Source organism: Ambystoma mexicanum, chromosome 4q, assembly GCF_040938575.1.
Source record: "Ambystoma mexicanum isolate Mex_15411 chromosome 4q, UKY_AmexF1_1, whole genome shotgun sequence".
Classification (NCBI taxonomy): Eukaryota; Metazoa; Chordata; class Amphibia; order Caudata; family Ambystomatidae; genus Ambystoma; species Ambystoma mexicanum.
Window position 1 is genome coordinate 1,077,458,373 of NC_090928.1, and position 25,240 is coordinate 1,077,483,612.

The window sequence follows — 25,240 nt, forward strand, 5'->3', positions numbered from 1 at the left end:
AATCGCTGCTTCTTCTGATAACCTGGGAGAACTCCCCTACCCCAGATTCAAGCAGGCTTTTCATTAACTGTTCAAAGAGGATGAGGAAATCCTGCATCATAACAAAAAGCTTTACTTCAGTTCTCTTTTAATCCAACTTGACAACACAAAGTTCCAGCTTGGATTCCTAAGATGATTCACAAATGTTCAACAAAGCTTTTCTCTTGGCACTTGTAGCCAAAGTCTTCAGACAGCTTTTTGTCATTGGCAATGTATTATTCCGGAAAGGAACGGTTTCATGTCATCAACAAAGAATATTTCAGAACTTCATTAGTTTCAATACACGTGTATTTTTCCGAATGTTTTGCCACCACTTTAGTTTCAGTACTACTTCACCACAACACTTCAGTGATTCTTCAACTATTTCTTCATGAGTTTTACCCCACCACAGTACTTCATGAACTTCCACCTGCTTGATTCCCATGCCAGGCTTACTTCTACTCCAACCTTCTGCTCCAGTGCACTCTTACCGGAACAGAACCAATGGTCACAAAGCTCTTGCTCTGCTATACTCTCCTGCGAGCCAAGCCAAACTACTGCCATTCTCTGTTTTGGTATGTGCTCCTGCACAAACAAAACCAATTGGTACAAAGTTCTATGACCTGGTTTACTCTCTGGCCAGTCCAAACTACCAGCTCTAAGTACTTCTGTGGTAAGGGTGAACTTCAAAGGTTTTAACACTGTCTTCTACTTCACACAATTAGATGTGTGAATGTCTTCAAGGAAAACAAGCATCACACTGGTGTTATTTTCTACACCTAAGTGTTTGCCACATGCAAGACAGGCAAGGCTCCCTTCCTCTTCAATCTCGTATCAGAAGGGCAGCCCTCCTGCCAATCTTGTTCCACCTTTGTATTATTAACCAAATACTGATAATAACTCTTTCTCTCCTTCACAATTCTTTGGCTTTGGCAATGTGGGTATGAGGCATTCTCTACACCTGGGAAATATTTTCCACATACACACTATTAGGCTCAGTTATTTTCTTTTGACTTAGGCAACCCTGATTGTTTATCAATTGCGTGTGGTTGTTTTTTGTATAACCCACTATGCAACAGTGACCTCCTGCAGATGGATCTCTTGAGGCCAACTGCTTTGGTTTCTATCAGCTTGGTATACTCCTACGCAGTTCGGCAACGTCTACTGCACGGCTTCCCGCATCCCGCGTTTGCTGCTTTCAGGGCCCTTGTGGCTCCCCCAGAGATCTGGCACCAGCCTGCCACTGCTGACCCTTCACAGTGTGGAGAGTCACCATAAGGTGCGCTTTCCACTGTGCAACCTCTGCAATAGAGTTCATGGTTTCCCCAGCGCTCTGCTGCTCGCCTGCCACTGCTGAGCCTTTTACAGTGGGGAAAGTTATATAAAGGAAAGCTTTCCTCTGCGTGACCTCTGCAGCTGAAATCTCGCCCATAAGACCCTCTCAGGAACGGCATCAACTTCTCTCACCACTCCGGCATCCTGGCTTTACTGTAATTTCTTCCTCTTCTGCTTCTTGGAGACTTCAAAACTCCTCCAAACACTACTACCACTGCCCTCCTGCTGCTGCTTCGGCTGCGTATCTTTCATCTTGGTCTCATGGCCTGCACCTGAGGGGGCCTTTTATGCCTCTCAGCCACCCTCAGGTGGGGGCCAGCCACCTTAATGTGCTGCACTGCACAACCTTGTGCCTCTGCAGCCCTCTTCTTCGTCCCAGTACTCTGGGAATTCTGGGGCTCGAAATCCACAACAAAAAAGTTAGTTTCGTCAATAATATTTTCCTCTCCAGGTTCATCTCCCTTTTAAAGCATATTCCTCAAGGGAGAATTAAAATGATTAAAGGGTATTTTGGGTTTTACAGAGAATGGATGTTTTCCCAGATTTAAATTGGTAACTTTTAAGAACACCTCTGCATGATTTTCCTGGGACTTATAGGGTTTCCTATTTCTGGGAGTGTTATACATTTTGCAAGAATTGTTCTCACTCTTAATATATGACTGGTTATGATTGTCTTCACTCACAGTCTGACAATTAACTTAAGAAAATTACTGTTCTCTCTTACAACATGCAATTATGTGTGCTCCCAGTAGCCCATTGCCCAACCTCCCTCTTCCTAGAACCCCGTTAGTAATCCATTATCTCCATCTCCCTCTTCCATGTGTAAGTACTTTATTAGCCCTGCCTCTCTCTTCCTCATCCCAGTATACCATTAGTAATCCATTACAATACCCCTACCTCCCGCTTCCCCGTCCCAGTACTACATTACGCTTGCCTCTATTTTCCTCATTCCAGCATTCCATTAATGTTACCTCTCTCTTCATTGTCCATGTATTCCATTAGTCATTCATTACATTACTTCCCCCCACTCTCAGTTCCCTCTCTCTTCCCCCTTCGACAACTCCATTACCACCAACCCCCTCTTCTTCATCCTAATACCGCATAAGTAATCTGTTACATTACCCCACTTCCCTCTTCCTCGCCCCAGTACTCCATTACCCCACTTCCCTCTTCCTCGCCCCAGTACTCCATTACCCCACTTCCCGCTTTCTTGCCCCAGTACTCCATCACCCCACCTCCTTTTTTCTCCGCCCAAGATCTCTATTCTTATCTAATGGGCATAAATAGTTGAAACACTTGATACACCCCATGTTGTGTAGCTTAAGAAAACAGACTGAAAACAAAGACTATGACATCAGTTATGTTATCAGAAGAAAAACATAGAATTACAGGTGGTGAGAGGTGTAGTCTAACAAAACCCTTGACATTCAGTGAAAGGACTTTAGTCAAAGTGATATTAAGTTGGCGTTTTAATTCAACAAAACCCCTCATATTCGGCAGGTTTTGAAAGGTACACCACCTTAACTGTGGGGCCCCATAGCGTTGCACTAAGCACACAGACGATATCATAAATGACATCCCTTAGGATATCTCAGATGACATCCGTGTTGACATCATATAAGAAATCAGATATGCCACCACCTATGACCTCCTCAATGACCTTACTGGTAAGAAACCAGTCATGGTGAAACATTTGTGACTGTATTTGAAGATATCGAGTGCATTCTACTAGCACAGATGCAATATGCCTTGTCTTTTTCAAAGGTCCAAAAACATTTGTCAAGCCTTCTAAATAATGCTGGGATATCTACAGAAAGTGGATGTGGACACAGTAGTAATTTACAATTTCAGATACAATATAACGGGGATGTGCAACCTTTGGATCTCCAGAGGTTTTACATTACTAATTCCTCTAGCGCTAATGAGAATAAGCACAGTGAAGGATCACAGGAGTCATGCTTCCAAACCCATGCACTGATGCTCCAAAGTCTGCTTCGTACATTAGCTACACTACTCCTGATAGCCCTGTTTCCTCGCAACATGAAACTGTTTTCCCACATGGTTGACCTTTGCACCACACCTGCCCTACCCTTTACCATTTGACCTGGTCAAGGCCAACCGTTTGACTTGCTATACTGACAGTAAGTGGCTGATATGCTGATATGATAATTCAGGAACCTGTTACTTCTTTCATGTGCTGTATTCTTTGGTGGTTAGGAGCAAAGTTATAATTGTACTATTCCAATGTCTAGTTTACGCAAAGGACTGGTTTTAGAACAGAAAGATAAAGGACTAGAACATCTCCTCATTTGAAATGCTCATTCAGTACCGAGGAACCCAAGGCTGCATCTCTCTTACTTGCATGCGCGAGCCGCTGTACCAGTGACATCCTTGATGATGTCGTAAGTGATGTCGTATATGATGTTATCGGTGATGTCATTTGTGGTGTCATCAGTGTGCTTAGGGGCTGTGCAATGGGGGCCTCATAGTTAAGGTGGGGTAGTTTTCCACACCTCCCAAATTTCAGGGGTTTTGTAACATTAAACCGGCACCTTAACATCACTTCAACTAAAGTTTGTTCACTGAATTTCAAGGGTTTTGTTGCACTGAACCGATTCACCTTAATTGTCCCTTTACTAAAGTTTTTTCACTATACATATAGATATCCACACTGCATTATAAGGGAAGAAATGTTGCAGCTTTTAACATATTTGATAAGGGGCTGTACAGTAAAAGAAATAGTTTACCCAAAGCCCAGAAAGAGCAAATGCAGAATATCAAAAATAACCATTTTTAAAATGTGTCATTTATTCGACTCTGTTGTGTTATACATTTAAATGTATTATAACCTGAACTTTTACTTGGCGCAGTATTGTTTCATAATACGCTTAATATTCAGGTATTGCAACGCAAAGTTGGATAGCAATTTATCAGCATCAGCAGGACAAGGTTCAAAACCGGACCTATTGTGATTTATAACGAGGAGCCTGAGGTCAGTACAGAAGCGACAGCAGCTGCAGTGACCCACTGTGCTATCTCCAGGAGTCCAAGGACAGGAAATGAAGTCCTCCTATTTAAAATTCCTACCTGAAGCACTGCTGTTCTCTCCTGCGCACAGACATGGCCTCATGGCTATGGGCAGCCCCCGGCTCCCTGATGCACCGGGGATGCTGAGCCTTCATTTAGACGGACTATCATTACTACTACTAGCCATGAAGGGGACAGACATAGAGGACAGTAACGCGGCGTGAAAAGACCTTCCACAGCATACTCTAAAATGTGGACCAGGAGGGCAGGTGCTAGAAGTTTCTCTTTTTTATTATTTATCGTGTTATAAGTAACAAATCTATAGCATCTCATCATTCGCCACCTGGCACAGGAGGATATGCACACAACAACTAAGCTGTGTCATAGCCATAGCTCTCCTGCTTCCACCACTCCCACTAGAAAGTATTAAAAAACTAAGGATTCTGCACCACCTCTACGGAACAGGGACACTGAAAATGCCAGGAAAGATAGGCCGGGATGGGTGAGAAGGCATCAAGCGATCTCTCAAGAGAGATCCTCACCGAGACCTTTAGGCAAACATTGCCACAAAATCACACCAAACTTCGTGCGAGATGCCTAAATTGCCACTCGCCACCTTCTGAAACGTCACCATGTCTTCCAGCCACTTCTCCTCGGCTTATGCAGAGACTTCCAAGTCCTCAGCAGGTCATGTTTCACACCTGTCACTTCCCTCAATATCCACAATCTCCTGATTTTCCCCAACTTCCCTAAGCTTGCTGAGTTTCCCAGCAACAGGAGCCCCTGTCCAGACAACCCGCATTCTGGGGCATCATGTCCACTCTCTCTCACATGATCTCCCCAATAGTCCTGTTCCTTATGACCGACCCCGAACTACAACGCCAACACAACCTCTTGACAGGAGCCTTCTTTCACACGCTTTAGCCGGTGTCCAATGTAGCCTGAAAACATATACTAATATGTGCATACATTATTTATCATAATTCTTTTTCAAAGGGCCCGTCAAGGTCTTCTTCCCGTCTTCTCTTCCAGATTGGTGCCGCAGGATCCATTAAGACGTCTAACCTTTCCTACAACCCCTTCCATTTTAAGTGTAGCATGTTCCCTCTTTACTGGGATTCATGGATCAGACCATCGCCTGCCGGTTTCTCCGCTCCCTTTCACGGGTCTTCAGACCTCTTCACTGTCAGGTCATGTAAATGCAGACCCATTCTCAATTCTTCTAGAATTTTCATTCTCCCACTTCCAATCTGGTGTCCACATTTCATGTTCTCACCTCGTCCCACCACAAGCCATCTGGGGGAATGCTGGGCAGACCCAACCAGGGGTCATATAGAAGAGACCCTTCCACTGAATGGGTTACACCTTCAAGGCACTGCATAACCTCACGCACTCTCTGTGGGGGGACCAGTATAATCTGCAGTGACCGCCCTAAGGGCTTCTCTCTCTTGTGTACAACAGAGCAGTCGCTGGAACGCAACCCGCAAAGGCAGGTTCCCCTCGCCTGTCATCCCCCATTTACTTTCCTCGCATGATGAATGGCAGCCCCCAACTAGCTGTAGACCCTTTAAATTGACATCACCACTTTCGCTGAGAGTGGCATTTTACTGTCTCCCCACAAACATCCTGTAACCATTCATTGAACTGTCTGGGATTTTCATGAGAAAGCACTGAATGAGATGCTCTGACCTCAGCTATCACATCATGTTCACAGTGTTCACCTTCCCCTTGAGTGGCGTCGCGAGCAGTGACCACCGGTCCAAATCTCCCTGGAGCCGAACAGGCACCGGGTACAAGTCAGACTGGAGTAATTTCTCCCAATATCTGGGAAAGATAATTTGCAGGTATTTAAATAGGGACTCGCACCATTTCATGGGCGAGCTGGCAAGGTCATCCCTCACTAGCCCCTAGATAGTGGCACTCCTTTTGCCAAATTACTCTGTATCCAGGCTGCACCCCAAAATCCTTCATTATTTCGAACAGTTTAGGAAGCAAGACTTCTTGGGTGCTCACAGGCAGAGGTGCTTCATCAGCTAAAAGTAAATTCCAGTTTAGTTGAGTACCTCAACATTCAACTAATTACGGATTTATCTGATTTATGATATGATATGATATGATATGGTATTTGTAACGCGCCTATACACAAGTGTTTCAAGGCTCGACGAGGCGGGGGGGGGAACAAAGGGAGACAGACAACGATCCTACTAGGCCAGGTGTCATTCAGATCGTGCAAGTGCAAGGGTAGGGGGACTGGGAAAAAGTGCAGGGGAAGGGGAGAGGGGAAGTGCAGTACATGGTTAGAATACAAGATAAATAATAGGGCCAGCTGGTGGCAAGTGCAAGGAAAGTGCGGTACATGGTTAATAGAATACGAGATAAATAATAGGGCCAGCTGGTGGCAAGTGCAAAGGTAAGTGCCAGGAGAAGGGGCTGTAGGATACAGAGACAGTCTGTAGTGCATGTAGGTAGTGTAAGGAAGAGTGGCTGGGCCAAGACATGAGATCGGTGAGTGGCCCAGTTGCAGATTTAGTGCAGGTTCAGTGATTTTAACAGGGGAGAGAGGGAGAGAAAGCGGAGGCAAAGAGGAAGGTTTTGAGGTGCTTCCGGAACCGGAGATGGTTCTCCTCAAGTTTCAGGGAGGCAGGAAGGCTGTTCCAGAGGGAGGCCCCTGCTGCGGCAAGAGATCTACCACCAGCTCGTTGCTTGGAGAAGCGACTGAACCTGAGGTAGTTGGAGGTGAATGAGCGAAGGGCTCGAGAAGGAAGATATTTAGGAAGAGAGAGTTGAAGGTATTTTGGCCCAAGGCCCCAGAAGGCCTTGTGGACAATGCAGAGGGTTTTGAACTTATCCTTGCAGCCACTGGGAGCCAGTGTAGTGATTTCAGTCCTGGAGCGATACGGTCCCTGGGCTTGAGGCCAAGGACAAGTCTCGCAGTCCTGTTCTGGATGAGTTGCAAAGGGCGGAGAGTAGAGGCAGGAAGATTTAGATAGAGGCTGTTACAGTATTCCAGCCTAGAGAGAACCAGAGCTCTGGAGACAGTGAGCTTCTGGGGGAAGGAGAGAAAAGGAACCATACCTCTGAGGAGGTGTAGCTGGTAGTGTGACTTCTTAAAGACGTCAGAGATGTGAGGAGAGAAGGAGAGTGTGGAGTCGAAGATGACCCCGAGGTTTTTTGCCGTGCAGGTAGGAGCAGGAAGAGGGCCAAGGAGGCCGGCCAGAGAGCTGCAGGGAAGGAGGGAGTGGGTGTGCCGATAAGTAGAATCTCAGTCTTACTGGCATTAAGGCAGAGGTCGTTGGCGGCACACCATTCCTGGATAGCAGAAAGACAGTTGGAGATGAGGGAAGTGGAAGAGAAGGCCGAGGGTAGCCTGAAAATGAGCTGGGTATCATCTGCGTAGCACTGAAAGTTGGGACAGAGAGCAGCTATGCGGTGAGCAAGAAGTGCCAGATACTGGTTGAACAGCCAGGGGCAGAGGTTAGATCCCTGGGGGACACCACAGGTAGAGAAAAAGATGTCAGAGAGGAAGGAACCCAGTTAGACCTGAGAGGGTCGTTTGGAGAGGAAGGAGGACAGCCATGCCAGAGCTTGACCAGTGATACCAGGTTATCACGGAGACAGTTGAGCAGGATGGTGTGGTTAACAGTGTCAAAGGCAGAAAAGAGGTCGAGCAAGAGGAGAACACAAGGGGTGTTAGAGTCAAGGTTTGAGAGCAGGTCTTCACGGATGTTCAGGAGAGCAGTTTCCGTGCTTCTGGCAGTTCTGAAGCCAGACTGATGGTCATGAAGACTACCAACAGATTCAGCATGGAGATTAAGCTGGGAGATGGCCAGTTTCTCCAGGAGCTTGCCCAGGAAGGGAGTGATAGAGATTGGGCGATAGTTAGCTGGGCAGGAGGGGTCGGAGGAGGGTTTCTTAAGAAGGGGTTGCACAAGGGAGTGCTTGAGGGGGGATGGGAAGACTCCAGAGGCGAAGGAGTGATTGCAGAAGTCAGCCAGGGCAGGCGCCAGGGAGTCGATGTGGTCCTTGATAGTTTTGGAGGAACAGGGGTGGACCTGTTTTGACGAGACTTTCATAGATCGGACCTGTCTCGAAACCTCGTCAGCAGAAAATAGGGGAAAGGCACAGAAGGAGGGAGGAGGGGTGGCTGCCGAAAGGCCAGAGGGAGAGCAGGGAATAGGGGAGGGGAGGTGATAGGAGGAGAGTGAGGATAGGATGTCTTGAGTTTTTGAAATGAAGTGAGAGGCCAGTGCCGTGCAGAGGGCCTGGGAGGGGACAGGAGAGGTGGAGACTGCAGCAGGGTTGGCCAGCTCCTTGCAGATTTTAAAGAGTTCGGCCGAATTGTTAGATGCCGCAGAGATGCGGGCTTGGATAAGGGCTCTCTCCTTAGTGAGAACTGAGAGCCGGTATTGCCTTTGGAACAGGCGGCAGGCTAGTTTGTCAGAGGATGAACATGAAGCACGCCATTTCCTCTCTGCCACCCTGCACTTGCGTTTAAGGGTAACGAGATCTAAGTCATACCAGGAGTTACATTTGGCTTTGGGCTTCAGGCGGATTCTCATGACAGGGGCAAGGATATCAAGGGTATCAGATATAGCAGAGTGGAGAGTGGAGAGGGCTGTGTCAGGGTGGGAGTCAGTCGAAGGGGGATGGGGGCGAGAAGGTGGTAGCGAAACCCTCAACTGACACACGCTTCATGGGTCGGATGACCGCGAAGGTGGGTGGTAGTGATGAGGGTGGCTTTGCCTGTGGGGTAGGGAGGGTGAGGTGGGAGGATAGGAGAAAGTGATCACTCCAGGAGAGAGGAGTGGAGAGAGGGACGGAGAGGGGAAGGCCAGAAGAGATCAGAGCATCAAGAGTGTGCCCAGCAGAGTGAGTAGGCCCAGACGGGAGAATAGAGAGTGGGAGAGAGTCGCAGAGGTCACGAAAGAGACCAGTGGGGGGACTGGAGGCATCAAGGTGGATGTTGAAGTCGCCAAGTAAGAGGAGTTGAGTGGTTGAGGACAGGAGTGAGGAGGAGAGGTCAGCCCACTCAGAGAGGAAGGAGGAAATTTGACCAGGTGGCCGATAGATAGTAGCCACGGTAAGGGAATGGCTAGGAGAGAGAGAGTCGGCAGACAAGGCATTCAAAGGAGGAGTAGGTCTGCGTAGGAGTGACAGTGGCAGGAATCCACTCAGGGAAGATAAGGGCCAGCACGGTTGGGCCTGGGCAAGGAGAGGATCTTGTAACCGTCAGGTAGGAGTGTGTCAAAGCTGGCAACAGAGCTGGCCGTGAACCATGTCTCAGTGAGACCGAGGATGTCAAGGTCCAGTTCCATAAGAAGGCGACAGATATCAGAGGAATGTTTGACTGCAGAGCGAGAGTTAAGAGTGGCAATGTGGAGTTGGTTGCCATCCTTGAAGGACTTTCAGGGAGGGGTGCAGATCAGAGGTACGCCCTGTGGAGGTGAAGAAGAAAAGCCAGAGAGAGGGCAGGGTGAGAGGGTGGAGGCAAGGTAGCCTAGATCAAAGAGGAGGGCACAGCAGGAGAGGAAAGGAAGTTGATGAGGCGCGGGAAGCGTCTATCAAAGAGGTGGAGGTTGGCCTGAGGGCCTTGGACCAGGACGGTCCCATTAGCGTAGACATTAATGATGGCCTTAGAGGAGCGGAAGGGGGCCAAGAGGACATCCCAACGGGTGCCACCATTAATGGGAGAAAAGGAGAAGGGAGAGAGCACAGCGACCAATCTGAAGGGTCCATTGGTCAGGGGAAGGCACGAAAAAGAGGATGTCAGAAAGTGTTTCCTTGCAGGCGGCGCTAGTGTAGGTGTCAGCGATAGGGAGGCCTGAGTTGGAGACCAGGATATCCTTTTTAAACTTTTTCCTACCAGATTTAGTGAGGAGAGCAGGATAGTCAATGGAGAAGCAGTTAGAGAAGATAGGAGAGATAGAGAGCACCATGGAATAAGGAGGGAGTGGGGGGAAGACAGACAAGATCAAGCGGAAAGTGATGAAGCGGCAAGCCCTAGTTACCACAGTTTCAGAGCAACAGTAACACAGTAAAAAACGAATTAGGTACCCAGTGTAGAGGCCACCTAAATTTGAGAGTCCTGCGAGGGGAGAAAAAGCCCTAGCTTACCACAATTTCAGAGCAACAGTAACACAGTAAAAACGAATTAGGTACCCAGTGTAGAGGCCACCTAAATTTGAGAGTCCTGCGAGGGGAGAAAAAGCCCTAGTTGACCACAATTTCAGAGCAACAGTAACACAGTAAAAAACAAATTAGGTACCCAGTGTAGAGGCCACCTAAATTTGAGAGTCCTGCGAGGGGAGAAAAAGCCCTAGTTTTCCACAATTTCAGAGCAACAGTAACACAGTAAAAACGAATTAGGTACCCAGTGTAGAGGCCACCTAAATTTGAGAGTCCTGCGAGGGGAGAAAAGCAGACCTAATTTACCACAATTGGCGGTACACACTGAAGTGTAGAAACCATGTGAAAGAAAAGGAAAGGGAAGGAGTGGGTAGTTGGGCTGGGCGAGCAGGTGGCGTAACCAGAAAAATGGCGGACCGGCGACTGGCGTCCCCTGCGGACACCTGCAGACACAGGGAGCCGCAGCCGTAGGAGCCGCCCTTTGCCTAAGGGGGTCCATAGCCGATGAGGGCTGCCAGGCAGGGGGCTGCCTAGGGGGGTGGGCTTTTAGGCAGGAGGAGAGGAAGGGGAGGGGGGGAGTGGGCGGGCAGGGAGGAGGGAGGGGACAGGGGATAGGAGGACCAGGAAGTGAGTTGGAGGGAGGTGGCAGGGGGCAGCACAAACGCGCATGGAGCGCTAAACAAAAACAACAACAGTGCCTGAAAAAATGATTCTTACTGAAGGCCCAGCGGGGCCTGGAAGGCAGCCTCAGAACACGCACACCGGGCTACAGGCGACCGCTCACACCAGCTCTAGCTCAACAAAGAAGCGAGTTTCAGAAGAGGTCGTCGCGTAGTCCCGGAGGGACTACAAGGACAACCAATCGGAGGGGGGAGGGGTGGGCAGGCAGGGAGGCGGGAGGGGACAGGGGGAGAGGATCAAAACCTCAATTCCCAAGTTAAACACTAGTGGCAACAATTGGCAACCTTGTTTACCCTTCAAGAGTTCCCACCTCTCTAGGAGTGCAGCATTTTGCACTGCTTGAGCCTCTGGTTTCACATACTGCATCTTCACAATCTGTCTAAAATATTACCCCAAACCAAATGCCAACAATCTTTGTTACACCAGGATATCACTAGAATGTTCTCCACTCTGGGGAACAGCCATGTTGCCGCTGCCGCTGTCTATTGAGTAACATTTCCTACGTGCAGATCGAATCTAGGTCTAAAACCGTTGGCCCACCGTATGACTGCCTGGTACTGCCTGGCCAAGAACCACCCCGGGAAGAGTGCATTAGATTGCCTAGAATGCATCTTCAAAGTGAGGCCTGTATCTGCTCGACACAAACTGTCTGTGATGTGGGTCTGGCCATCTAATAGGGTTGCTTCAAGAGCAAGTCAAAAACTAGGCTGAGGCGTGGAGCGTCCCCAGCAGGGTGCCCGATTACCCCAACAGGCAGGAAATATTCTACCACTGTAAGTGAAGTTGGGCACAATACCTCTTCATCTACGCTAAGAAGAATTCATGAACTAGCTCTGTCCTTAAAGAGGAATGTCTAGAATGGGCTAATGTGCCGGTCTGATAGCTCACTGGTTAATTGCCTGCCTCTCCCATTGGGCAAGGCTGCACTTCTCCAGTTGGAACCCTGACAGAACTGACACAGCCCTTCATTTTTCTGTGGTCTCTTGGCGGTGTACGATTACATTGGATATTAACTGTTATAATTAAAGTACTTCGAAACACTTGGCACAAGGCATGAAGTTCTATATATTAGACCTGATTGGGTTATACTTGAAATGATGCCGTATAGATTAAATATAGGGTACTAATGGTGTTGCCGCAGTCAGGTAACAGGGCCCAATGATAACGGTTTATTGGGTTGTAATATACATGCATACTCTTAACTATTTTCCAGGCACCGTAGAGGAAGTCACCTAAGCTGGTAACTCTCTGTCAACTGTTTACGGTGACTCAATGAACAGTGTCAGAATTGAAAGAAACAACAAATTACCTGATAATAAGGGCTTCCATGAGGAAGTCCAGCTCGTCCTGCTCCGAGCAAACCTCAGGCAATGTCTAGGAAAAGAGCATAGACAGTGATTAGAACGCACAAGGAAAAAGGTTCTGCTGAACCTGCAAGCAATCTAACAGCAATTGTGTGACACTGAACATTTGTCTTCTGAACCTGCAAACAATCTGCAAGCTATTGGGTGATACAGAACATTCATCTGCTATAACGGCAAACAATCTACAAGCAATTAGGTGACACAGAACATTTGTCTGCTGAACCTGCAAGCAATCTACAAGCAACTGGTTGATATGGAACATTCGTCTTCTGAACCTGCAAACAATCTGCAAGCAATTGGTGATACAGATCGTTCGTTTGCTGAGCCTGCAAACAATCTACAAGTGATTAGGTGACACGGAACATTCGTCTGCTAAACCTGCAAGCAATCTACAAGCGACTGGGTGATACGGAACCTTTGTCTGCTGAAACTGCAAACAATCTACAAGCAATTGGGTGATAGGTAAAACTTCGTCTGCTGAACCTGCAAACAATCTGCAAGCAATTGGGTGATACTGAACATGCGTCTGCTGAACCTGCAAACAATCTGCAAGCAATTGGGTTATACAGAACATTTGTCTGCTGAACCTGCAAACAATCTACAAGCAATTGTGTGACACGGAACATTTGTCTGCTGAACCTGCAAACAATCTGCAAGCAATTGGGAGACACGGAGCATTCGTCCGCTGAACCTGCAAACAATCTACAAGCAAGTGTGTGACATGGAACATTCGTCTGCTGAACCTGAAAACAATCTAGAAGCAATTGTGTGACACAGAACATTCGTCTGCTGAACCTGCAAACAATCTGCAAGCAATTGGGAGACACGGAGCATTTGTCTGCTGAACCTGCAAACAATCTACAAGCAATTGGGTGACACAGAACATTCGTCTGCTGAACCTGCAAACAATTTACAAGCAATTGGGTGATAGGGAAAAACTTTGTCTGCTGAACTTGCAAACAATCTGCAAGCAATTGGGTGATACTGGACATTCGTCTGCTGAACCTGCAAACAATCTGCAAGCAACTGGGTTATACGGAACATTTGTCTGCTGAACCTGCAAACAATCTACAAGCAATTGGGAGACACAGAGCATTCGTCTGCTGAACCTGCAAACAATCTGCAAGCAATTGGGTTATATGGAACATTCGTCTGCTGAACCTGCAAACAATCTGCAAGCAATTGGGAGACACAGAGCATTCGTCTGCTGAACCTGCAAACAATCTGCAAGCAATTGGGTTATATACAGAACATTTGTCTGCTGAACCTGCAAACAATCTGCAAGCAATTGGCAGACACGGAGCATTCGTCTGCTGAATCTGCAAACAATCTACAAGCAATTGTGTGACACAGAACATTTGTCTGCTGAACCTGCAAACAATCTGCAAGAAATTGACACAAATGTGCATCCAACCATGACTTCACTTGACCTTGTTACTGGGATGTTGAAGGGATAAAGATTGGGGCCATGAGAGCAACTGGTTCCTGGTGACAGCCAACACTATTATGAGCATGAGTCATTCTTCAATCCATGAAAATACTAGGTTTTAGGTTTTACTCTAAATCAACCCTGCAAAAAATATGAAAAAACCTCAGGATCTTTTGACGCCTCTGTTTTCATCTGAAGAGACACATTTCTAGGGATTTAACAGTGTAATCACAAAATGCACCATTCAAGGCATTTTGCAGAACCAAAAAAAGAGTGGGACAAATACAACCCCAAACGGGGCGATACATCTCCAAACGTTTCCTATCGATCTATAAAATTCAATGCAGGATTTGATTTCCCATCCAATTAATATTCAGCCCCGATGTTCAAGATATCTAAAATAAATAAATATGTATGACGCGCAGGCTCAGAGAATGCATTTCAGTGCAGATGACTTGATGTCTGCTGGGCATTCTGCCACTGGATTGGACTGCTTGTGGATCGATTGGTGAGTACTTCCTCGTGTGAACTGAACAGGCCTCGTTTTCCAGATTTCCTGAGATCGCCGCATGGCCCCCATGCTCAGGGAAACGTCCTACCATAAAGTTGCCTTTGATGTGACGTGGGGTGATGTGATGTGGGGTCTGGGGGGGGGGGGGGGGGCGGCCAATGCGGGTCTCGACATCGCCGTAATACCATTCAGCAAATGTGTAATTCACAATCCAACCCCCCACCCGCACAAGAAAGGCCCTTTAAACGCCCTTCTCTTTGTTGATCGAGTAATGCTTTGCCTTGCAGAAACTGAACTCTTTAACAGCCATATTCCACATTGCAGGCTTCTTCTCAGCCAAAATGTCAGCAAGACGTCCTGGGAAAATACTGGACCACCTTCATTTAACGCCTATAATTCACAAACAGCTTGAAATATGCCCCTCTGGGGATGTCGACAAGTCCCCCCGCCCCCTCGTATGATGCCATCTAAATGCATGTAAAGGTAACAGGATACAGACAAGGCTGAGACTCCCTCTGCAGTTTAAAAAGACACATGCTGGGAAGCAAAGTACATCAATAGGCACCTGTATCATGTGCACAGAGTTCTTCCTCTGAGGTGGGGCACCGTGGTAGGTGTAAGGATACTTACTTTGACAGCCACCTTCAGAGGATTGGGGTCGCTGGCGCTCGCCTGCACCTGGCCTTCGTAAACTTCGCCAAACGCTCCGTGGCCCAAACCCCTTCACAGAAAACAAGCAGACGGTTACGGTAGAAAATGAATACAACAATAGCATCAGTGATTAAGTGAACGCTCTTCAAAAGAAAAAGACAACGATGACCCGGAACTCAAAGCGCGTAAGTAGGGACATGATCATGGAGGCTCTAAATAGTGGAAGGATGGCTTTAAGTGTGCCGGGTCCCTCCCCATCCAGGATGAGAAAAGATCAAGGACAATGTTTGAGACTAGTCCTTCACGCAGAGCTTGGAAATACAAGTGGCAGTTGCACAAAGGGGAACACTTTCTAAAACAAATCAGGCTTCTTTTGTTTGTGCAAAATAACAGCAGTGCAGACCCTCCCCCTCTGCGTATTTCCATCAACGCAAGCCACTAATAGCAAAGGGCTGCGGTGTCACACTGAAACGCATGCAAAGGAGCGGTGTTTGGCTCTTCTGCTGTATTACGTTAAATTCCATTTTCTCTTCTGTAGCTAAAACGCCTTATCCCACTCTGTGCAAGCACTCACGCAATCGATGTTCTGTAACGTCATCACCACAACTAATCTCAACCATCCTATACGTATCTCTCTTTCACTTTGCAGAGCATTCGCGCAAAAAAAGGCGATTTTGAGAGCGCCCATTTACGCCTTTAAACGATCTGTGTGGTACGTACTATTTTCAGCGTTATTATTTGCTGTGTGATGAGAAGCAAACACAAAGTGATGCAGCAGCGACATCCAGTGGCGAAGACCGGAACGCAGGATTCAAGCAGTTCGTTGAAAAGATTCTATCCGTCTATTATAAATGGAACCCAATAAACGCAGCAATTCTTTCCTCTCAGAAATTAACTATTTTGAGAAAAATACTATATTTAGGAAGTACTGCGTTTGCCATAATTAACAGCACTCAGGCTCCACTTTCAATTTTCCAACTTTACTATTAAACGGACGTTAAATCTAATGCAACCTATTTATAAAATAAAAAAAATAGCAAACATGATCACTGCGTGAAACGCACACACATACTCCTGGACCATGTTCTTGCATACTCCATAGAAATACAAATAACATAACCACACATGACACGAAGAGCATCAGAGAGCAGTGACAACCTGACCCTATCCTAGTACCACCGTACCAGCAATTTAGAGTACACCTCTTGCCGGGGGCCTCGCTTTGGTGTAACCCAGCACTCAGACTGAAGAGTAAAAAAGGCTGTTCTGGGGGAAATGGTTCTTGAATGGGGAAAAACTCACCGGGGACATCTATGATGATGGCCGCTGTTGGACACTTGCCGATTTAAGGAAACTACATGGCCTGATTGGCTGCACTTGTGGGGGCTATCGCAAGCTTTGAGGAATTTTGGACTCACTAAGCTCGGCTATTCAAACCGATGGGTCGACACATGCAGGGCTGGTCTTAGCGGCGGCAGCGCCCCTGGGTACAAATAAAAATGCGGCACTCCTCTCCCAGTGCACGCCCCAGGTCACGCAGGGAGGAGGCAAATGTTTCAATGGACGCAGATGCCAAAGCATCAGCGCCCCATTGTTATTAAAATCCGCCCACTCCCGAAAGCAGGGCAGGTTTGATTTGAATAGGGTGCCTGCCGTGCCTTCTCCCAACAAGCCAGCTCGGGGGAGACCTTCAAAGACTCCCCCGAGATGGTGGAGCGGTCACCTGGGTGGCCCTGTCTTAAGGCCGGCCCTGGATACATGGAGCCTTAAGGCATGAGACTGCTGTTGTGTTCTACCTCAGCCGATGCGTCGGCAGGAGGTAGGGATAAGAAGGCCCACGCGTGGAGGCCTTGCTCGCGCTGCTCCGGCTGGAGCACAGATCACACAGACACGCTTGGCTGGTCGTAATGCCCGGAACTGCCTCAGCGGAGTGGGGGCGGGGCTTTTATTGGACGCCTTGCATCACCGCGTAGCGGGACGCAAGATGGACATAACATTCCTCCTTTATTTTAAACTGAACCAAAATACACAAAACATATACTTCACCCAAACACCCAGGCTGCCCTCTTTTCTAGAGTCACTTGTGGATTCGTTCACCACTCATAGTCTCTGAGCCTGGCCGGAGGCCGGGTGGCGGTTCTTAACCCATATCTTCCACTCCTGGAACTGGCCCCCAGTGTTCCCTCGGGCGCCTCACCTTCAATGTCTGGCTCACCCAGTTCTGGTTTGTTCAGTGGTTCCTTGGCTCCTCCCGGAAAACTGTCTCCGCTCTGCGGGTCCTCAGGTTCCTGGTCCCTCGGCAGATCTTCTTCTTCTTCCGGGGGGCACTTGCCGTCTGTCCACAATTTTCTCGGCACTGCCTTAAACCTTGACGCATTTCTCGTCAACTGTTTCCTTCCTCTTTGCACCGTTATCATGGTGCCTTGCCGTTTGCTGACTGTCCACGGGACTGCCTCATAGTGGGTGTCCAGTTTGGATTTTGTTGGATTTCTCATCATGACCACTTGATCGCCCACTCGGTGTTCAGATTGCTTTGCCTGCCTCTTGGCGCTCATGTGTGCATTTGCATCTGTCCTTCTTGATTCTGTTTGCTCCTTGTCGAGTGTGTCCGGGCTTCTGCTCGGGTGATGTGGTATCGAGGATTTTATTATGGTACCAAACATTAGGTCTGCCGGTGGGACGCCTGTTGTGCTCTGCGGGGTGACCCTGTAGTTCCGCAGGAACCGATACAAGTCAACCTGCCAGGGGCTTGCTTTGACTCGTGACAAACGCAGTACTTTGTTAATTGTCCGCATGAAGCGTTCCAAATCACTGTTTGCCTGCGGCCATCTATGCATGATGTGGTGATAGCGGATGTTGAGCTCTTTGAGATATTGTTTGAACTCTTCCCCTTGGAATGGTGGGCCATTGTCGCTTCTGATCCTTGTTGGTAGACCATGTGTCGCGAACATCTTTTCGATCGCAGGAATGACGGCCTCGGCTGCCGTAGAGTTGACAATCTCGACCTCTGGGTACTGAAAATGGTCGTCAATGGCCACCAGTAGCTGGATGCCTTCCTGTAGTTTGCGAAAGTCAATGCTTATCGCATCCCATCTGCCCAACCCTCGCACTGCCGGTTGGATGGGTTCCGGATCTGGTGGCGGCCCTGTTATCTGGCATGGGAGGCAGGTGTTGATCAGCTGTTCAACTTTGTCGTCTATCTGGGGGAACCATACACGGTGCCTGATCCGGGCTTTTGTTCATACCATTCATTGGTGGCCCTTGTGTGCCAGCGCCACTATTTTGTATTGGAAGCACAGGGGAATGATGATTCGGAACCCCCGGAGTATCAGACCTTCTTCCGTGATGGATAGGTCCTGCCGGATCGTGAAGATCCCTGTGAGGAACTGCTTCGCCTCTGCCGTCTTGTTGTGTATGTTCCTCAGGAACGACCTCCACTCCCATGAGATAATCGTGTCCTTTATCAAGTTGCAGCATGGGTCTCTTTGTGTGACCTCCACAATGTCATCCAGGCTGATCGCTCGAGGCATCATGGTGTGTACCACCTGGCAGATATGCTCTTCCGTCTCCTTTGCCACATGGATTTCCTGGGGTGTTGGCGCTCTCGGGTGCCTTGACAGGAAGTCTGCCGGGTTTCCGCTGCCCGGCTGGTATGCCAGTTCGAAGTTGTATTGTTGGAGGTGCAATAGCCATTTGGCGATCCTAGGCAGAGGGTGAGAGGACGTGCCCATGAAGATTGGGAGCAGTGGTTTGTGGTCCGAGTACGTTGTGAATTTCCGGCCATACAGATACAGGTGGAAGTGTCTGCACCCCCATAGCACGGCTATCGCCTCTTTTTCGATGTGGGAGTATCATTGCTCCATTGGCGTTAGCGCTCTGGAGGCGTAGGCAATCGGCCTCTGTTCACCCGTATTTGTTACTTGAGTGAGGATGGCCCCTAGGCCCACGGGGCTTGCGTCCACATACAGCTCAGTTGGGAGCGCAGTGTCGTAATAGGCCATCGTGGTTTCGGCTGATAGCAATGCTTTTATGTGCTCGTACGCCTCTTGGTAGGCTCACACTTTGTGTTGGCTTTTGTGAGCTCTCAAAGGGGCTCTGATAACGTGGCCAGATTTGGGATGAACCTCCCGCAGTAGGTAGCCATTCCTAAGAAGCTGCGCACCTCAGTTGGCGTGGTGGGGGGGTAGCGGCTTGTATGTCTGCCACTTTCTGTGGGTCCTCTGAGATGCCTGTGCTGTTAAACGTGTATCCAAAAAAGGATATCTCATTCTTTAAGAATTCACATTTTTCTTTATGAATCGTTAGTACAGCACCTTCTAACCTGCCAAGGAGCATATGAAGCCTATTCAGGTGTTCCTCTCTGTTGCTGGCATGGATCAAAATATCGTTGCTGACGTTCAGGACCCCTGGTATGCCTTGGATCACCTCCTGTATGGTTTTCTGGAAGACCTCGGCGGCCGAAGAGATTCCAAAGCTCAGGCGCTTGTACCTGCGGAGGCCAATGTGTGTCGAGAACGTTGTTATATATCGAGAGTCCCTGTGTAACTTCAACTGGTGATAGCCAGCATTCAGGTCTACTTTGGAGAATATCTTGGACCCGGTGAGGTCGGCCACTATCTCGTCCAATGTCGGGGTGATGTGGCGCTCCCGCTTGATGGCCGCATTTGGTAGGCGCATGTCTATGCAAATCCTGACCTTGCCAGGTTGTTTAGGCTTTTTGGTGACTACCATGGGGGGGACCTAAGGTGTGGGCCCCGTCACTTCCTACATTATCGCAACTTTTTCCAGTGCCCTTAGCTCCTTCTCTACTTGGTCACGCATGTGGAACGGTGTCCGTCTGTGCCGTACTGCTCTTGGTTGGACTGATTCGTCGATGTGTAATCTGATTTATTTCCCCTTCATGGATCCTATCCCCTTTAGTAGGTTGAGGTATTTACCCAGGACGCTCTCGACCTCACGTGAGTCTGTCACTTCGCAGATGAAACTCACCAGCCCCAGGTCCTCAGCGGCATCTCCGCTCAAGAGGCATTCGATGCCCGCATTCACCACGTAGATTTTTGACTTTAGTGCTGTTTCGCCGTGGCTGATGATGGTGCGGAACCTGCCTATTACGAGTAGTGGGGTCTTTCACCCGCATGCAAATAGTAGCTTGTCCGTTGTTTTCATGTCAGGTTGGGGCTGGAGTGTCCTGAACGTTGTCAGTGGCATTACTTTCACAGAGGCCCCGGTATCTATCGTCATCAGCACCTGCTGGTTCTGGATCACTACTTGGCATCTTCGTCTTTATAGTTTTTTTTTTGGCTTGGCGTCTCCATGATTGGGGGCTGATACCATGTAGACTTTTCTCCCTCTCGTCCACTGGTCGTTTACAGCGTCTTGTTGGGCACATGCTGCGTCATCACCTTCTTCTTCTGTGGATGAGTTTGTGGTTTCAACTCGCCGGGCGCTGGCCTGTTTCTTTTCCTTTCCCCCACTCTTTTCTTGGGGTGCTTGCGGTGTTTGTTGCGGGGCGCCTGATGACCTGCATACCTTGGCATAGTGGTCTTTCCTCCCACATGCACCTGTTGGGTGTCCTGACCCACGTTTGAGCTATCATGCTGCAACATTTGGTGCTGTGGGCTTAGAAAATCCAAGATGGCCAAAAAACCCACATGTGCGCCAGAATCCAGGAGAACCACGTAGTTTGTGCGCACATCAAGATGGTCATCCAAGGTGCCACCCATTTTTGCCTATGTTGTGAGCACAGAAGGGCACAGAGCCTAAAACCATTGTAAAAGGGGCAATGCTGATTGCCAAAAGCAACCCATAACTGTTGGGAATTCGTTTTCTTCAGGTCAAACATGGCTAATTTATGGGCACAAAATTATTTTACTGCAGAACTACACCAATGCCATTTGTTGAACCTGGACAATATACTTCCATGTAATATCTCTTGTTTGAAATGCTTGAATTCAAGACTGATCCAAATAAATGCATGCAGTACCCGCTTTTGACTGAGGGTGGCGCTAGCGGTCTAAACTCTGACAGGCAAACTGCATGTCAGGAGTTGCAGGAGAGGCCTTTACATCAAAGGCTGGGAGTTAATTAAAATCTTAACCACATGCTGTTCCCAGAAGACAATCTGATTTAATTAACAGGCCAAAGGCTGGGAAACCTCTCACCTCCAGAGATTCACACCAGGAGTCAGAATCTCACATGACCTCTTGATTGATAGAAGGCAGACCGGCTGGCAGCCTCCTGGAGACCACACAATAGGCTCTTGCACTTGAATAGAATATGCTGATGTTGACTGTTGACTGTACACAAAGAGCTCCCAGCAGAAGACACATGTGATCACTGACCCACCCAAGTCTTGGAGGCGGACTCCAACACTGTGAGAACTGAATTGAAAGCAAAAAATACAGTTTATAAAAATACTGATAACTCTTTTTAATCAAATGACAGGAATGTATAACTTTGAGAGCCTTAATTTAAAAAATGTACCTTCGATTCAAGCCCAAACTCCAATTTGTGTGATGTTCTGGGGCAAAACCCCGCTATTTATTGACACCACATACTCTGTGTTTAAGCTAGAGATATGGGAATTTACTGGAGTAGGTATGGAAAGCCTGTGTATATGTGTATAACTTTTAATGAAGAACCAAGGTTGCATAACCCACTAAAATCGAAAATAAGTTGCCATTTTTGAATGCAAGCCCTCAGGAAGAGCAGAGTTTGAACAGAGTATACCTCATGTGATATGTGATGGGTGCATGTACTTTCAAACCACTGTGTATCTATGAAATATGTCTTTAGGTCAAATATAGATTTGTGTGTAATTTGACAGGGGAGTGTCCTTTCTGCAAGCCATTAAATTACATCATTCTGACACACATTCCTGCTCTCCAGTGAGAACGCAAAGAATTCTCCAACCTATCAGAACTCTGAAGGGGTTGGGCCTAGAAAGCTAGCCTCTCCACCCACTTTCAAAACACATAAAAAGAGACTGCTGGGACAGGTAGAGACATTCAATTCCATTTGCTGCGGAGCATGCTCACCGACGACTTCACATCCAGAGATCCTACACTTAGACTTCCAAGCTAAACAGAGACTACAGAACTTTGAACCAAGAAGGCCCACTGCAAGCAAAAGTATTTGTCAGCAGGCCCAAAAATCATTTGCAGACTATTCACAGCTGGACCCAGCTGTTGATTCTGGCCTAAAACCCTGTGCCAGAAAGATCCAGAAGCAGTGCTGTACCCAGAGAAAGCAGAGCAGTATCCAGAACCAGAGGCCATAGATCCAGAGTGACCCAGACCGCTGTTAGCAGAACCAGAGAGCTGACCCAGATCACTGTGAAGTGCCGAGACCAGAACCGGAGTCCAGTCCAAAACCTGACCAGATCCGTGGCGAGGCCTATTTCAAAAATATATTGTGAGTACCTAGCAGAACTGTGCAGAACCAATCTCTTAGTTAAAATAATCTAATCCAAACTATTTTAATCTAAGTAGAACTGTCTCCTAACTGTCACTTGTCAATTCTGCAGCCGCATAGCTGTCACTTGTCATTTTCTAGCTGCAAGCTGTAACCTGTCGCTTTGAACTTTTAAAAATTTCAAATCCGAAAAACTACCTTCACAAAACTGTTCATAACTCTGTAACCGTTTGGGCTACGAACTGGTTTAACTTTCCTCTGAAAGCTTAGAATCTTACCTTTCCGACAAGCCTAGAACCGACTTCCTACTCCTTATACTTTCTCTGCGATCACGATTCACGCATTCGCGAATTTTGCTGCGATTTGCGATTTGGCCCAATTTCTTTACTTGTAAAAAGATAGCTGCTTTTGCCTGAACTGCTAAATTTCGTTTGCCTCTTAAGAACCATCCCTGAATCATTGCTAGAGTGAGCCTGAACTCATATTAACTAGATACCACTCACCCTGAACCTCCTGAAGGGAATTAAAACCATTTTCAGCATATTCCTCACTTCATTGCCAGCACATATAAAAGCATTTTGGGCCTGTGTTTCAAACTTCTGTAGTCTGAGCTTGCTGGGGTGAACTGAATTACATTTGATTGCATTTCTAAGAACTGTGTGCTCTCCTCTTCATTTCCTTACATTGCATAAGGGGGGGGGGAGTGGATTGCCAGAGAAAAGTGATTACATTGTTTTGTTGAAATCATATTGAGTATTTTCTGTATTGCATTTTCATTCAACATTGCATCCATCTGAAACTAGATAAAGCATTCTCTACCACCTTATTCTTCTGTTCCTATTCCCAAGCGTGCTACCTCATCCTTTATACTACTTCTGAGTAACCCAATCCATTTGTTAGTAGAACATTACCCATTGTTGTTAACTGCTCATGTTCTGAAGTGTGATATTCAATTATTAATTCATTATAAAAGTGTGATATATATATATATATTGTTTAAATTCTCAAATAAACCTTTTAAACTTGCAAAACAGAACTACTTCTTGGCTCAGTGGGGTCAGGGGGATTCCAAGAGAGGGGTGTTATATAGGGGTAGTCATCCAGAACTCATGAACTGGACATAAAGATATATCAATAAGGGTTTCCATTCAGTATCCCAGACTAGGCATTGACTTAGCTGTAGTGTTGAATTGAATCCTCTTACAAGTTGGGGGCTCGAGCCGGACGTTTGGGTTAGATCTATCACTTGTGCAGATTAATACAGTGTGCCAGCTGACCAGATACACATATCCGGTCGGATCACCACGCTGTGTTACGCTGTAAAGCACCCCTCAAAGGAACGCTCTAAGGAAAAGGTCTGTTTTGCAAAAATAAAATACAAACTTCTGTAAGTCAGGAAGGAACTCAAATTCCAGAATGACGACCTTGGTAGATATGAAAATAGCCAGAGAGCACTTCTTACATAAGCTATTTGTGAGAGGTGAGTGGACTCATCAGGACCAGACGGTCTGGTTGCAGGCAATCGCACCCCAGATCACTGAAACAGGGTCAGATATATGGAGAGACCAGGGTCCCTTACATGTGGCCCTGAGTGAACTATATATGTCCCCTAAGGCCAAGGATGAGCACAACAAGATTGCCAGGGTAGCGGCATATTTATATTTACATATGGGAGCCATGCAGGACAAATGTGCTGAAGGCCAAGATCTGGCGAGTAGGCAACTGCTGGCATTACAGAAGGCCCAATCTGATCTGGACTCTTCTGAGCAGAGGCTGCAGAGGAGCCAGGAGTCAGAAAATGATAGTAGGCAGTATATCATTAAAATAAAAGAGGACATGGATATACTGCAACAGGAAAAGACAGACCAGAATACCAGAATTCTGGCCTTGCAGAAGGAACGCCAAGACAGTTTGGACTCCCTACTGCAGAGCCAGAAAAAGCTGGAACAACAGATCAATTTCAACAGGGCATGCACAGAGCAGGTAGCCGCCCTGCAAATCCAACTAGACAGAGAGAAAGAGGAGAGCAATAAACTGATCCTGAAAGACCTGGATACCCAGGCAGAGTTTGATCAGGAGCGCCAGAAAGCTGGTGCCTTCCAAAGGCAAAGGGATGACCTGACAGCACAGATGCAGACTCTTAGTCAGGAAAGGGACACCTTAGGCCAGGAAGTCTGCCACTTAAAAAGAATAATGGAAGAAAATCACCTGGCCCACCAGGGACTGGGTGACCTCCAAAAAGAACACCAGGACTTGCTAGAGCACACCAGGAGGGTGGAGGAGGCTCTGGCAAGACAGGAGCAGGCCAGTAGGGATGGGACTCAGGAAGTAACCCTCCTGCAGCAATGACTGGCCCAGTGCTCCAGGACCAATCAGGAAACGCAGAGAGAGAATGAGGCTCTCTGCCGGCACAATGATAGGCTCCAACAACAGGTAGCGATGCAGGAGAGACTGATAGAGTCTAGTAAGGCCTTAACTGAGGAACTGAAGGCGCAGGCTCTTGCATTGCAACAGGGAGCAGGGGTGGATAGAGACCAGGTTCGCTGGGAAAGGGAAACTCCTGAGCATAACCTCAGGAGCCCTAGTACCAGAGGCCTTTATCTCTCTTAGTCCCTGGACTCTGCCACCCCCATGTCCCCTGGCGCACATGAGCACCGGGCCACAGGGATGGCAGATTACTATCCA

At 47.7% G+C, this 25,240-nt stretch overlaps 1 protein-coding gene across 1 annotated transcript in view; it reads right to left on the reverse strand.

Moving 5' to 3' along the window:
- ALK (ALK receptor tyrosine kinase) overlaps positions 1 to 25,240 on the reverse strand; it is a 3,554,133-nt gene that overhangs the window by 85,704 nt on the left and 3,443,189 nt on the right. Inside the window, exons 21-22 of the mRNA XM_069608653.1 lie at positions 15,122 to 15,212; positions 12,497 to 12,561 (exon numbers count right to left, since the gene is read on the reverse strand). Of these exons, the coding sequence (XP_069464754.1) occupies positions 12,497 to 12,561; positions 15,122 to 15,212 (156 nt within the window). The remainder of the gene's footprint in view (positions 1 to 12,496; positions 12,562 to 15,121; positions 15,213 to 25,240) is intronic.